The sequence below is a fragment of the Trichomycterus rosablanca genome, chromosome 11 (assembly GCF_030014385.1).
Source record: "Trichomycterus rosablanca isolate fTriRos1 chromosome 11, fTriRos1.hap1, whole genome shotgun sequence".
Classification (NCBI taxonomy): Eukaryota; Metazoa; Chordata; class Actinopteri; order Siluriformes; family Trichomycteridae; genus Trichomycterus; species Trichomycterus rosablanca.
The window spans coordinates 13,857,203-13,871,281 of NC_085998.1; the positions used below are offsets into that span (position 1 = coordinate 13,857,203).

Consider the following 14,079-nt stretch of genomic DNA (forward strand, 5'->3'; position numbering starts at 1 on the left):
AGAAAAAAAATCTGTTTAATGCAGTGATACACTAAAAATGAACAGAAATCTGTGTAGCAGCCTAACTTGAATATAAGAAAAAAGTTACTTAAAAGCATTACAGTAAAATGGAAAGGCTCTTTTGTTATGAAGGAAAGCCAGTTCTTAAAGTGCTTGTATTGTGACAAGGGACGTTTGTACACTAAGTGAGTGTGTTTTGACCCTTTAGGCCTTCCATAGAACATGAAATAGCGCAATTCACTCTAGCTCTCCGCTATTCGGTACGTAACAGGAGAAGTTAATAAAGTGTTCTGCTCCCGACTATTCTGAAATAGTGTTTTTATTTCTTTATTAAACGAGTGCATCACTAGGTTGTTTTGTAAACCGGAGTGATCCTTGACTCACACACCACATAAATACTAAAATTCTACAGTAATGAACGCAGCTCTGCTCCTTCCGCCTCGTGAAACGCTCACATTGAACTTGTTTTACTTTCCACTTGAAACTATTTCCACACAGCGGACATGCTGACGTAGAACAAAAGATCGGGATTACGATCGGCATTAGTAAAGCCGATTCCGATCAATTAAAAAATGCCTTGATCGGCCCTGATCCCGATCTTTGAGATCGGATCGGGACATCCCTACTAGTCCAGTATCTAAACCACTAGGCTACAACTGCCCTGTCATATATAATATGAATGTTATAATATGTTTCATATATTTCATATATAATATGAATGTAAATAGCTCAGGGCAGTGATAGCTCAGTGGTTAAGGTACTGGACTAGTAAACAGAAGGTGGCCAGTTCAAGCCCCGCCACCACCAAGTTGCCACTGCTGGGTCCCTGAGCAAGGCCCTTAACCTTCAATTGCTCATCGTGTAAGTCGCTTTGGATAAAAGCATCTGCTAAATGCTGAAAATGTAAGTGTACATAAACTATATGGCCAAAAATATGTGGACTTCCTTTCTAAAACATTGCAGGTGTACACAATTAATCAGATCAAATATATTACACGCATCCAACACACAATTTGGGGAGGCCCTTTTCTGCTCCACCATGACTGTGTGTACAAAGTGAGGTCGTGTTTTACAGGACTGGTAATTACTGGTTACACAAGATTCATCAGTTTAAGTCTTTAATGTCAAACACAGTCAAGGACAATTTTGTATCTCCAATTCACCTCACTTGCATGTCTTTGGGATGTGGGAGGAGACCAGAGCAAACCCATGCAGACACAGGAAGAACATGCACACTCCAACTCCACACAGAAAGGACCCGGACTGCTCCACCTGGGAATCAAACCCAGGACCTTCTTGCCGTGTGGCGACAGTGCTACCCAATGTGAAGTCTATAAAGACATGGTTTGATGAGTTGGTGTGAAGGAACTCCAGTGATCCAGACTCCAGTCTGTACAAAGCTGGGATATTAAATTGAAACATCGATTGCAAGCCAGACTTTCTTTTCTCAACATCAGTGCCTGACCTCACAAATTCTCTTTTGACTGAATGAGCACAAATTCCCACACAAGCACTTTAAAAGCATTCCCAGAGGATTAGAGGCTTTTACAGTCGCCAGGTTGAGGCAGTTGTGTTTTGTGATTTCTTTTGTTAGAGCCATGTGAGTGAGTGGCTTTTTTTATTCCTGTAAATGCCTGTTTGCTTTTGCTGGATCAGTGCTGTATTATGGATAAACATAAACCAACTTAGTATCATATCCTAAAAAGTTAACCGTAGTCACATTTGGGTATTTTTGTTAGGTGTGTGCAATTTTCATTTTCTCATTCTCTTTCCTTATTTTTTATGTGTGTTTCCATGAGTCTGTATGTTTATTTATTAGGATTTTAACGTCATGTTTTACACTTTGGTTACATTCATGACAGGAAACGGTAGTTACTCATTACACAAGATTCATCAGTTTACAAGGTTATATCGAACGCAGTCATGGACAATTTAGTATCTCTAATTTACCTCACATGCACGTCTTTATACCGGAGCACCCGGAATAAACCCACGCAGACACGGGGAGAACATGCTAACTCCACACAGAAAGAACCCAGACCGCCCCGCTGGGGATCAAACCCAGGATGTTTCCATGAGTCAACATGATGAATCTGGTTTGGTTCATGGTCCTTTTTACGATTGAGATTGTGTTTTGTAATGTCCAGGTTAATGTAAAAAAAAAAGTACTTTACTCTAACTTGAGTGAAAAACTAATTTGTTTACTGCTTTCCGATGTGGCAACAGGTGCCATAAAAAAGAAACTAGAGGAAAAAAAAGCTTCCAGATGTTCCACAGACCAAGTTGCCTTATTGATTCCATATAGAGTCAAGGCATTGCCACCATATAAACTCTGCCTTTAAAGAAAAGCACAGAGTAACACCATGCTGACAAACAGAACTATGATTTTATGGTAAAATAATTGTAAGCCATATTGGTGTTAAAGAATTATATAGAACAAATGTATTCTTATTATTTTTATTATTATCATCACAATCCAATAATAAGTAATTACTGGAGATGCATATGAGAAACATCTAAATTATCTAATATCTCTGGCTATCTGTCTTTGCTGTCCATTTGATTGCCTCACCTGAGACAGATGTTATTACTAAGTCCTAGCACAATAATAGTCCCTGCAGATGTGCATGGTCCTGGATAGGTAATATCCAACGAAATGTGTCAGGAAATTAAACTTTTATTTTTAAAGTAATTTTTTGCCCTCAGACTGGACTCCGGTGACTCTGATAACAGAAAAAGATTGGATTGGTATGATCTAATCTTTTATATGCTTGAACGCAGGGAGAATTTGGCAGACTACCCGACAGCAGTAGATCCCCAGCCTTATTAACAGTGCAGACAGAGAAACCATTATATGAGTACCCTTAATTATCAAGCTATGCTCGATCTGTCAGTCTTTTGGGCTTTGTTTAAATTCCACATGAGGTTGAAAAAAGGCCTGACATTTTCTGTGTGCCACATTACATTTGGCACTTGGTCTCTGACATCTGTGGTTAAAAGTGCAATTATAGCGCTGAGGCAATAGCTAGAAATGGCCAAATGCCAACTCAGCACTAAAAGTGATTGATGTAAAAAGTGATGAAGCTCATACATTCGCCCAAAACGACCAGCCACACCAGAAACCTGTCGTTTGCAAAGTGAATGTAGACAGACTGAACATGTTTTGCCATTAGGGTGAAGTAAGCTCTTTAGCTTTGCCATTTTTACAAACCTGTAGGTTGAACATTTACTTTGCAGAACATTTAAAGTGCCGCTGAATGTACTAAAATGAGCTTCTTATTGCTCTCTCATTTTCATCAACCACTTTTTCCTGTACAGAGTTGAGACAGGTCCAGTTTCACAGGAAAACACTGGGCGCAAGGCAAGAATACCCCGAGTAGGGCGGCAATCCATCATAGGGCTTTGGCCAATCATGTCTGTGTAGGCGCTTAGCTGGCCAATATGCGGTGGGCTAGCGTAATAGACCACTGTGCACCAGAGTGCCCTCCTAAAATGAGCGTTGGGAACCAAATCAGGACCTACATGAAGACAAAAGTTTATACACTGGGAAATTATAGTCCTGAGCTGTGTATCGACATGAAGGCATGTCCTTTCAGGGGTCAGCAAAGAAGAGCAGTTGTGCTAATAGGTCACAGACATCTATTCATGGGTCAAAATGACAAATTTAAATCCTGCATTAACACATTGAAAGGTGAATTTCTGAAAGTTTTTTAATTGCTATATCAATGCATTATTAATTGTCTTCTTTTTTTTGTCTGTCTGAATCAAAAGTCTTAAGGTTTATGTAATCTTTGGTGAACGACAACATATTTCCACAGACAAGAGTAGAACATGCAAAGTCCACACAGAAAGGACCCTGAGCGCTCCACCATGTGAATCAAGCCCAGGACCTTCTTGCTGTAAAACAACAGTGCTACCCACCAAGCCCCCCATATATTTCTAGTAAGGCAGAGAAACACTGCTCGTTTCTGTAAATCTGTAGATTGTGCTTTTGAATCTTCATGGTTCATGGTTGTATCAGAATATGAACTCTGATCATATTTAAAGCTGGAGCAGATGATGACAGACTGTGTGTTCAGATTACAGTGTAACACTTGTTCAGCCTAATGACCCGTCACACATATTTTTTTAAAGAGGTTTCAGTGTAAAATAATCGTAGGTGGTGAAAATTTGAATACAAATTGCAAAAATACCTGAAGCTGGTAAACTGGTAGCACTCAGAAGCATTTATCCTACTTTTGACTTAGCATGCTTTCCTTCTGTCAGCATGGGTTTTTTCCAGGTACTCTGGTACATTTAGATAAAAAAAAATAGTAAGCACGTTATGCAGCGGTCTATTACACCAGCCCACCACCTCTGAGATCTGGGTTTGAATCTCTGACACGACTGGCTAAATCTGAGGTCAGGTGGCTGAAGTCCTGTAATGGACTGGCATCCTGTCCAGGGTGTACCTGGCCTGCGCTCAGTGTTTCCCTGTGAAACCGGACCCGTTGCAACTCTGACTAGAATAAAGTGGTTGATGAAAATTAATTATTGCTAAAAATTATTATTGCTTTCTCGGTTACGATGACTTTTAGACATATCCTACTGTACCAATGAGGCCACTCTCATCACAACTTACTACCTGTCCATAAAAGTAAACATGGATAAAACCTATAAATATTTCTCAAACAATAATGTAGACACATTAGTAGTCAATAAAATAGTATACAATTCAAAGTAGTGTAAACTTTATTTTTGTTATTATATAATACCATTGTAAAAATAATATTAATGGGCCATTTAGTAAATTGATTATTTAAATTTGATTAACATCACTAACTATAAAAATGCATAAACACATAAAATGTGAATGCCTGACCACTGGCTTACTGGACATCTAATTACATGCCAGTGCAGTCCTTATATCCTTTATTAGGACAGGATTTTCTCAGTAACACGTATATAGGACAGGAAATAGTGTACGTCAAGAGCTGGCGCAGAATAAAAGATAAGCTGGAGATGAGTACATCTGTGTAAGTGCAGCTGATTGCAACGCATGAATCATGGATGGGATTTTTAGGGTCTGAAATATGTTGTCGTTCACCTGTAGGTAATGAGATGTTCCAGTGCTGATGGGTTCCGGGAAACACTGGAATTGAAGTGGAATAACGAAAGGGTGGCTTCGTTCATGTCTCCTGCCCGACATGACCTCAGATTGATAATAAATGAACTGTTTCAGCAGACTATCTGATATAGCACCCGTCACCACTTCACGCCCGCTCCCTGTACCTGTATTTTATTAAGTGCATCGAGAGTAATCAGACTACTGCAATAAATAAGATTTTCTCTAATTATGAGGGTTGTATTTAAGTAATCCGATTATGCAAATCCTCAGAGATTACATGAGTCTGACAGTAATTAAATGTCCTAGATGGAAAGAGTGATTTCCTGTAGTGATGTTTACTTTCCAGTGAAGGTCTGTTCACTTTAAATGAAATACGTTATACACTAAACGGTCACAAGTATGTTGACAACTGACCTTGAACTTGTTGGACAAGTTGAACTTGTCTCCCCTACTTTAAGACTAAAACAGATTTTTTTCTTTATCTTCTGTACCACCATTTTAACAAATTCAGGGTTGTGGTGGGTACAGTTCATGAGGTAAAGGGAGGAAACGCCCTGGACAGTTCGACAGTCCATTAAAGGGCTCTATTGGTGAGGAAAAAAGGTGTTAGGCATTTTATATGTTTTTATAACCATAGAGTTTAGAGTTTGCTGAGTTTATAAAGTAAGAAATAAACTGTACATAGACTATCGGGAGCATAATACTTTACTGGTTTGTTCTTTTCAAACACAGGACAGAGTACAACAGCACACTTTTCCATTAATTATGGAATCCCCAAAGGGACAAAATGCACTCAATACGTAAACGCATACATCAAACATTGCCAGCACACTTCACCACAGAAAAGTCTGTTACACTAACTTCATTACCGCATGATTGCTAGGATCACCTCATATTTAAATCCATAAACACAAACCTTAAATTTTGAATATCACAGCAAATTGCATATTACACAGGAAACATTTTACAGTCCGTGACTCGATTTTCACGATCGTGAATTAGGTAGGGCCTTAGTTATACCATATCATATCCATTCATGTTCAGATTACTGTGCATGTACTGTAAACACACTCAGACTCTCTCTCTGTCCCTCTTGCAGTTTCGCTGCTGTGGAGTGACTAATCACACAGACTGGTTTGAGGTTTACAACGCCACCCGGGTTCCTGACTCCTGCTGTCTGGAATATAGTGACAACTGTGGCCTGGAGAACCCAGGGACCTGGTGGACTGCTGTGAGTAAAGCACACACAAACACACACACTTTAGAGGTGAACAATCTTGCCTTGATTTTTTGACTCTGTCTCACGAGGTATTGTTAAAAGCTATCACATCTGACATCTGTGTCCACTACGCCACTACAGCTTTTATTAACTTCACTGGACTCATGTCTCTGTTCTACACTGTAAACTGTAAGCGCACACACAAACTGATTCATGTAGTTTTGCTAATTACAGCTTGCGGCACAGTCGGTGGTAAGAAAACCATAGGTTTATAGTGCCTACAAAAACAGCTTGATTACAGAGACCAAAATATAGCAATTAGCCTGGTGTCTAATGAAAGCATAAAAGATTCATTTATTTTCAATAGATTGTCACGCAGAAGCCATGCAGGAAAATAACCTACCCGGAAACACTGGCTGGAAGGTTAAATCCGGGACAGGGGCTACTTTGCATTCCTGTCTTTTGCCCTTGTTTCTGGGTAGGCTCCAGACTCATAATGAATGCATGCATTTCTCTTTGGTATGTCAAATAATCTGATTGAAACTCCTCATTGTGGTAAAGCATTATAGTATAGGCATGTCATATTTATGACCATTAGTATGACTTAAACATTTAACAGTGTTACCATGTTCTGTATATGTCGGGGACGGGGGGATTAACCAACTAATTTTGTTTTTAAGTATAGTGTTATTTACTATACTTTTAGCACATATACCTACTTTAACCATGCACACTTAAAAATAAATCAAAAAATATTATAAAAACATAATAAAATCAAAATTATGGCAACACTAATTTAAATAGCTTTAAACAGTTATTGGAGAGCATTAGGGTCCATTTTCTGCCAAGATATAACATTACAGCTATACCGTTCTTGAAATTTGGAGATGTGTTCTGCTTTTAGTTGCATGATGCATGTAAATAAAATGGGATTGTAAACAAACTGAATGAACTTCAGGGACAAAATCAGGTCATACTCTACTCATCTACTCATAGGCAAAGCCCTACACATTTGGAGTATGTTGACGTATGTTATAATTAGTGATCGACCGATATGGGTTTTTTAATGGCCAACTAAAAAATACAATAATAATAATAATAATAATAATAATAACATTTATTTATCACTGTATATTCTTGTTTGCTCTTTTGGCCATTCAAAAAATTAAATAAAAAAAATAAAAACTTTAAATAAAATACAAATTATTTCAAAGGTTTCAGTGCACTTAACATACACAAGCAGATAGCAGTATCTTTTTGTTTTTAAGAATGAACAAACATGCTTAGTGAAGACAGTTGCACATAGAAGAACTTCTTTTAAGGAGCCATTATTTAAGCACCAAACTGTGTGTGCATTGTGTTTGAGCATTTAGATAAGTAATCAAAATATAAATAAAATATTAACAAAAATATTTGTGAATAAAAAATAATGAAGTTAAAGTTAAAGTGAAATATTTGGTGGGAAAAAAGGATGTAAACCCTGTCCAAGTCAAGAGCAGCAAATTGTAGGAAACAGTTTCCAGTCTTGAAATAAAATGGCAATATCCTCACTGAATGTTTTCTCAGCCTCTCTTTTTTTAGTAGTCCCAGTCTAAAAGCAGCAAGTTGTAATGCAGGAAACAAAGTTTCTCTGCATTTTCTCCAGTGAGCCTGTTCCTTTTCTTCTCATAAATGGTCCCAATCTCACTAAAAATTCTCGTTCTTGTGCATTCACTGATGTCTGCCTGGAGAGTGGCAAAATGGACACACGGGGCGCTCTAACAACAGCCAGACCAATGACTGTATACAGTCACTGAGCTGACGGAGGCAATGTTTAAATATCGGCCTTGTGCGCACATATATCGGCCGATGCCGATTATCTAAAAAATGCCAAAAATCGGTCACTAGTTATAATCTGCTGTGCCTGCACAAATGGCAGTAAATAAGCTGAGCTAGGGGTCATCATAAAGATGAAACCTGCAATTAAAAATACATTTACAGGCGCCCAAGCGACGCAGCGGGATATTCTTCTAGCACACCAGTGCTGATATTCTAAACTCCCCGGTTGGGTGGGAATAGACCGGACTAATAAGACTAATAAGAGGGTCTTTAAACACAAAAGCGGAAGAGCCTCGTGTGCAAATCCACCAAGGCAGGGGCTAAAAAGAAGGGGTCAAGGGACTGTGAAAGGAGGAAAGGGAGAAAATGCATAAATAAATAGAAAAAAAAAAATACATGTACATTTTCTAATGCATCAAATTCCTTTAACATGGTTGCTACATTTAAATGTGTCAAATTGGGTTTGTTTGTTTATTAGGATTTTAACATCATGTTTTACACTTTGGTTACATTCATGACAGAAACAGTAGTTACTCATTACACAAGATTTTTCAGTTCACAAGGTTATATCAAACACAGTCATGGACAATGTTGCATCTTCAATTTACCTCACTTGCATGTCTTTGGACTGTGGGAGAAAACCGGAGCTCCCGGAGGAAACCCACGCAGACACGGCGAGAACATGCAAACTCCACACAGAAAGGACCCGGACCGCCCCACCTGGGGATCGAACCCAGGACCTAACTTAATTAAAATAAATTAACTTAATCCATTGCCACAGTAAGCACTTTGGATATTTTGGATCAACTGTGTACCAATCCAAGGAACCACTCATTCATTTATCCCATTGGTCATAGGCAAAACTTTGCACTAATTTTTATTTTACCGCATATCCAATTACAATGAACATATTTTTGAGCCTGGATTTTTCCTTAATGTGACAAACTTTATTCAGTCCGTTATTGAATCTGGTTTACAGGCATTGGCCCATGATGCACTGGCACATGCCTGAGCGAATATTCTGTAATATTTATTTTTACACCCCAGTGACTCTAACAATTTTGACAGTCTACTACGCGGGTTGAACAGACTGTGGTTCCGACTGTGGCTAACACTGTGACAGGCCAAACGTTCGCACTACAAAACAGGTCAGATCTGCGGTCATGGAGGAACGAATATATGTGAGACAGAAAACCACAACAACCACTAGAATGTGGGCAAGAGGTCAACACTCTTCCACGTGTGCCTGTTACAGAGTAGCAGGTCTTTTCTAATGTGCTCCAAGGATAAACCCAGCATTACCTTAACACTGGGGCTCTCCTTAGGGATGCATACTTATTAAAACTTTATTCAGAAACACTGACCAGGTACGAGTCATGTGCAAAACTATGGTCCGACAAGAATCTGGATTTATTGCTGAATGACTGGAACATGCAGATTTGGTTTGCGGTAAGGTGTTATTATCTTAAGGCAGCCCTTTTGACAGCCATCAGGACAACAAAACAAGTTGGTAAATTGCTTAATCATGTAGACCATTGTGATCTACACTGGGATGCAGAGTTTACAAAAGGTCCCTCTGTGGTCAAACCCAACATTCCTTTCAAGGCTGTCGCTGGCACAGCATATTAACTGGCTAATTATCTTCCTCTGAAGGCAAGACAGCAACCTCTTTGCACAGTAAGTACTCTCAGTCACTATGTGGATACAACATTTAACCTTCAAACCTCTAGCCAGCAATTTTTTGTTGTGGGGGTGAAGATAAGATGCTTAGCTGTTACATGGCAGCCTAGCCCATGATGTAGAGGAATTCATTTCACTACCATACAGATCATGCCTTATGTACTATGTAATGGCCTTGAAAAATTCCAAACCTCAAACAAGACCCGTGTTAGCCCAGTTAAGATGTTCTGTCTGTTTTTGGGGTGTTTCATGCTGACTACAGACTGGTCAAGACAACTTTGCCATACAGTCTTCTTTGGTCTATAGGACACCGTCCCCTGGCAGTACAGAGGACTCTATTCAATCCATTATGCATTTTGTCCCTTTATTTCTTTATAATCTACTTATATTTAATAACCCACTGCTGCCGATTCCTAACCTAACTAAGGGGGTGTGTTAGGTAAATCCCTGCTCAAACACATGTAGTAACCAACCGCTTCTTTTCACCTGCCTGAGGCAAGTTTACGCAAGGATCAGAATCGGAAGAGAATCACACATCACTATTATTCCCCGTTTCTGTGAAAGCACATACAACTAGACAGCAGAAAAAAAATCTCCACTGTGCCAAATGACACTACCTCCTGGCAGCATTTTTCTTGTTTCAGTTTTAGAATGACCTTTATACTACTGTTAAAGAAGGAACACATGCACTACGCAAAGGTTAGACGATGCCAAGAGACTCCAGCCTCTGGCCATAATCCACTTACTTTTAGAACCACAGTTATTCCGTTTTTCAAATATTTTTAGTCTTCATACTGCAGGATGGCCATGGTTTAGCAGTAACACCATATATGCTCCACATAAAAAGACATATCAGCTCTGACATCATTGTAATACTAAATCTACTCCAGATCACATGCAACATCATATTTGCACTATATACCCAAACATATGTGGTCACTAGAACAAATTTGTTTTTTGGGGGGACATACCATTCCAATATCGTGGAGTTAAGGTCAAACTTGATACACCATATCTTTATGGTCTTTATTTTGTGCACAAGGAGAGTCATGCTGAAATGGTAAAGGGCCTTCCCCAAACTGTTAGCACAAAGTTGGAGACATACACATTTTATGTACATGATTTTATACACCTGTTAGGCATGGATGTGACTGAAACACCTAAAGTGTCCACATATTTTTGGCCATATAGTGTAAAAGGCCTGTTTCACACTTGGTTTGAACACTCAGGTCTGAACACAGGATCAAACTTGTTAGCTGTAAAGAACAGGAAAGCGCCTTTGACAAATTGTTGCCACAATGATGGAAGGCACTCACTCACTTTCTTAACCGCTTATCCAATTAGGGTCGCAAGGCGGTGCTGTACCTATCCCAGCTTTTCAATGGGCGCAAGGCACACAGTAACACCCTGGATGGGGCAACCAGTCCATCGCAGGGCAAACACACATACACACACCCATTCACCTATAGGGCAATTCAGTGTCTCCAATTAATCTGACTGCATGTTTTTGAACTGTGGGAGGAAACCGGAGCTCCCGGAGGAAACCCACGCAGACACGGGGAGAACATGCAAACTCCACACAGAAAGGACCTGGACCGCCCCGCCTGGGGATCTATTTGTTTGTTTATTAGGATTTTAACGTCATGTTTTACACTTTGGTTACATTCATGACAGGAACGGTAGTCACTCACTACACAAGGCCCATCAGTCCACAAGGTTATATCGAACACAGTCATGGACAATTTAGTGTCTCCAGTTCACCTCACTTGCATGTCTTTGGACTGTGGGAGGAAACCGGAGCACCCGGAGTAAACCCACGCAGGCACGGGGAGAACATGCAAACTCCACACAGAAAGGACCCGGACCGCACCGCCTGGGGATCGAACCCAGGACCTTCTTACTGTGAGGTGACAGTGCTACCCACCGAGCCACCATGCCACCCACAAAGATCGAAATGTATAACTGATTTTATATACCTGTGTACAATGGATGTAGCCAAACACCTTGGCTTAACATCTGGAGATGTCCAGACACATTGGGTTATATAGTGTATATAACGACAACAGCAGCTTCTAGCTACTCGGTGATGTATTGATAGACCAATCTTTTTAAACTCAAAAAGCAAAAACTGAAATATACTAAAAAAAAACAAAACACTTTGGTTTCTATTATTGAAGACTTATCAAAGCTCCTGCTGAGATCAGGGAAAAAAAGTGCTAAAAATCCCTTGACAAATCAGTCTGAAAAACATTTTTCAAGCTGAATTTCTATCTCTGACAGCATAGTCTTTGCCTCAAGCGTGTTCCGCAGCTCATTGCTGTGATGGTTCTGCTGCATATCAGTCCAGTGACCGTGACACAATGAAGCGAATGAGCCAAGGGAAGTAAATGGCAAAAACAACAGCTGCTTGAATCTTGTCATCTGTAGCATTGATCCAACATTTTCTTTAGCATTGTATAGAGCAAGCTTTTTTTGGTTATACCACACCATGAATATTTTGAGTTGGCCATGCACATGCAAAGTTAACACAGGCAATATACACTGATCAGCCATGACATTAAAACCACCTCCTTGTTTCTACACTCACAGTCCATTTTATTAGCTCCACTTACCATATGGAAGCACTTTGTAGTTCTACAATTACTGACTGTAGTCCATCTGTTTCTCTACATGCTTTGTTAGCCCCCTTTCATGCTGTTCTTTAATGGTCAGGACTCTCCCAAGAACACTACAGAGCAGGTATTATTTGGGTGGTGGATCATTCTCAGCACTGCAGTGACACTGACATGGTGGTGGTGTGTTAGTGTGTGTTGTGCTGGTATGAGTGGATCAGACACAGAGGCACTGATGGAGTTTTTAAACACCTCACTGTCACTGCTGGACTGAGAATGGTCCACCAACTAAAAATATTCAGTCAACGGCACCCTGTGGGCAGGGTCCTGTGACCACTGATGAAGGTCTAGAAGATGACCAACTCAAACAGCAGCAATAGATGAGCGATCGTCTCTGACTTTACATCTACAAGGTGGACCAACTAGGTAGGAGTGTCTTATAGAGTGGACACGGTATTTTAAAACTCCAGCAGCGCTGCTGTGTCTGATCCACTCATACCAGCACAACACACACTAACACACCACCACCATGTCACTGCAGTGCTGAGAATGATCCACCTCCTAAATAATACCTGCTCTGTGGTGGTCCTGTGGGGGGCCTGACCATTGAAGAACAGGGTGAAAGCAGGCTAAAAAAAAGCATGTAGAGAAACAGATGGACTACAGTCAGTAACTGTAGAACTAAAGTGCTTCTATATAGTAAGTGGAGCTGATAAAATGGACACAGTGTATAAACAAAGAGGTGGTTTTAATGTTATGGCTTGGCATTGAAAAAAAAGTGCCTTTCTGTAATGATACGGCATTCGTAACTGTTCACTGGATTAGGCTGCGTTTACATTGATCCTAATTCCATCAATCCACAAAGCACTGCTGCCATTGATTTCAGTGAGATGCATTGGTTGACGGACCGTACATGCTGACGTTTTTGACGAGGCGTCAGAATGTGCGCACCACAGTGTAATCATGCGTCAGCCATTCATTTAGTCATCCAGGTCAGTGAAGAAAATAAAGGAGGAAATAAACACAGTTATTAAGTCTCAACCGAAAGTGTCTAATTCAGCACTGAACATTTATTGTTGTTCTACAACATCAAACTGAGACTAACATAAAACCTTTGAAATAAAAAAATTCAAAACAAGTTGAGACAGTAGGAAAGACTAACAATTAAAGGTTTTATCCATGCTACTGGCACTAATACACCCCCATTCTCATGACACATTTAAGCTTTTGAACTTTGCATTGATCACAATCAAAATTTTCCCCTCTGGCGAAAACAATAAGACATCAATCATTTTTGAAAAATTTTAAAAGTGGATTTGCCAGACTACCAATTATCTTCATCTCAGAGAGGTCGGTGTTTCTGGATGTTGTTGATATACAGTATGACTTCCACTTTGCGTAATTATGAGGAGTCTTAACTTGTGGAGGCAGCAACAAACTGAGTAATATTCCAAAGCACTCCTACAAAACCCATGTGGTTATTCTGTTACAGAGGCACGTGGGGTTTTAATTCAGTGCCGTTTGAAACCTTGAAAATCCCTGGCATTAATATTAATTTTGCAACTTTGCTGTTATTGCACAGAGATTTCCCTAGAATCTTTTAATAATGCGTTGGACTATAGATGTTAAATTCCCCAGATCTC

The 14,079-nt window shown here is 39.8% G+C and overlaps 1 protein-coding gene across 1 annotated transcript in view; it reads left to right on the forward strand.

Annotated features, from left to right (window-relative positions):
* The window catches only part of tspan4a (tetraspanin 4a), a 190,377-nt gene that overhangs the window by 167,711 nt on the left and 8,587 nt on the right, over positions 1-14,079 (forward strand). Inside the window, exon 5 of the mRNA XM_063005192.1 lies at positions 6,207-6,338. Within this exon, the coding sequence (XP_062861262.1) occupies positions 6,207-6,338 (132 nt within the window). The remainder of the gene's footprint in view (positions 1-6,206; positions 6,339-14,079) is intronic.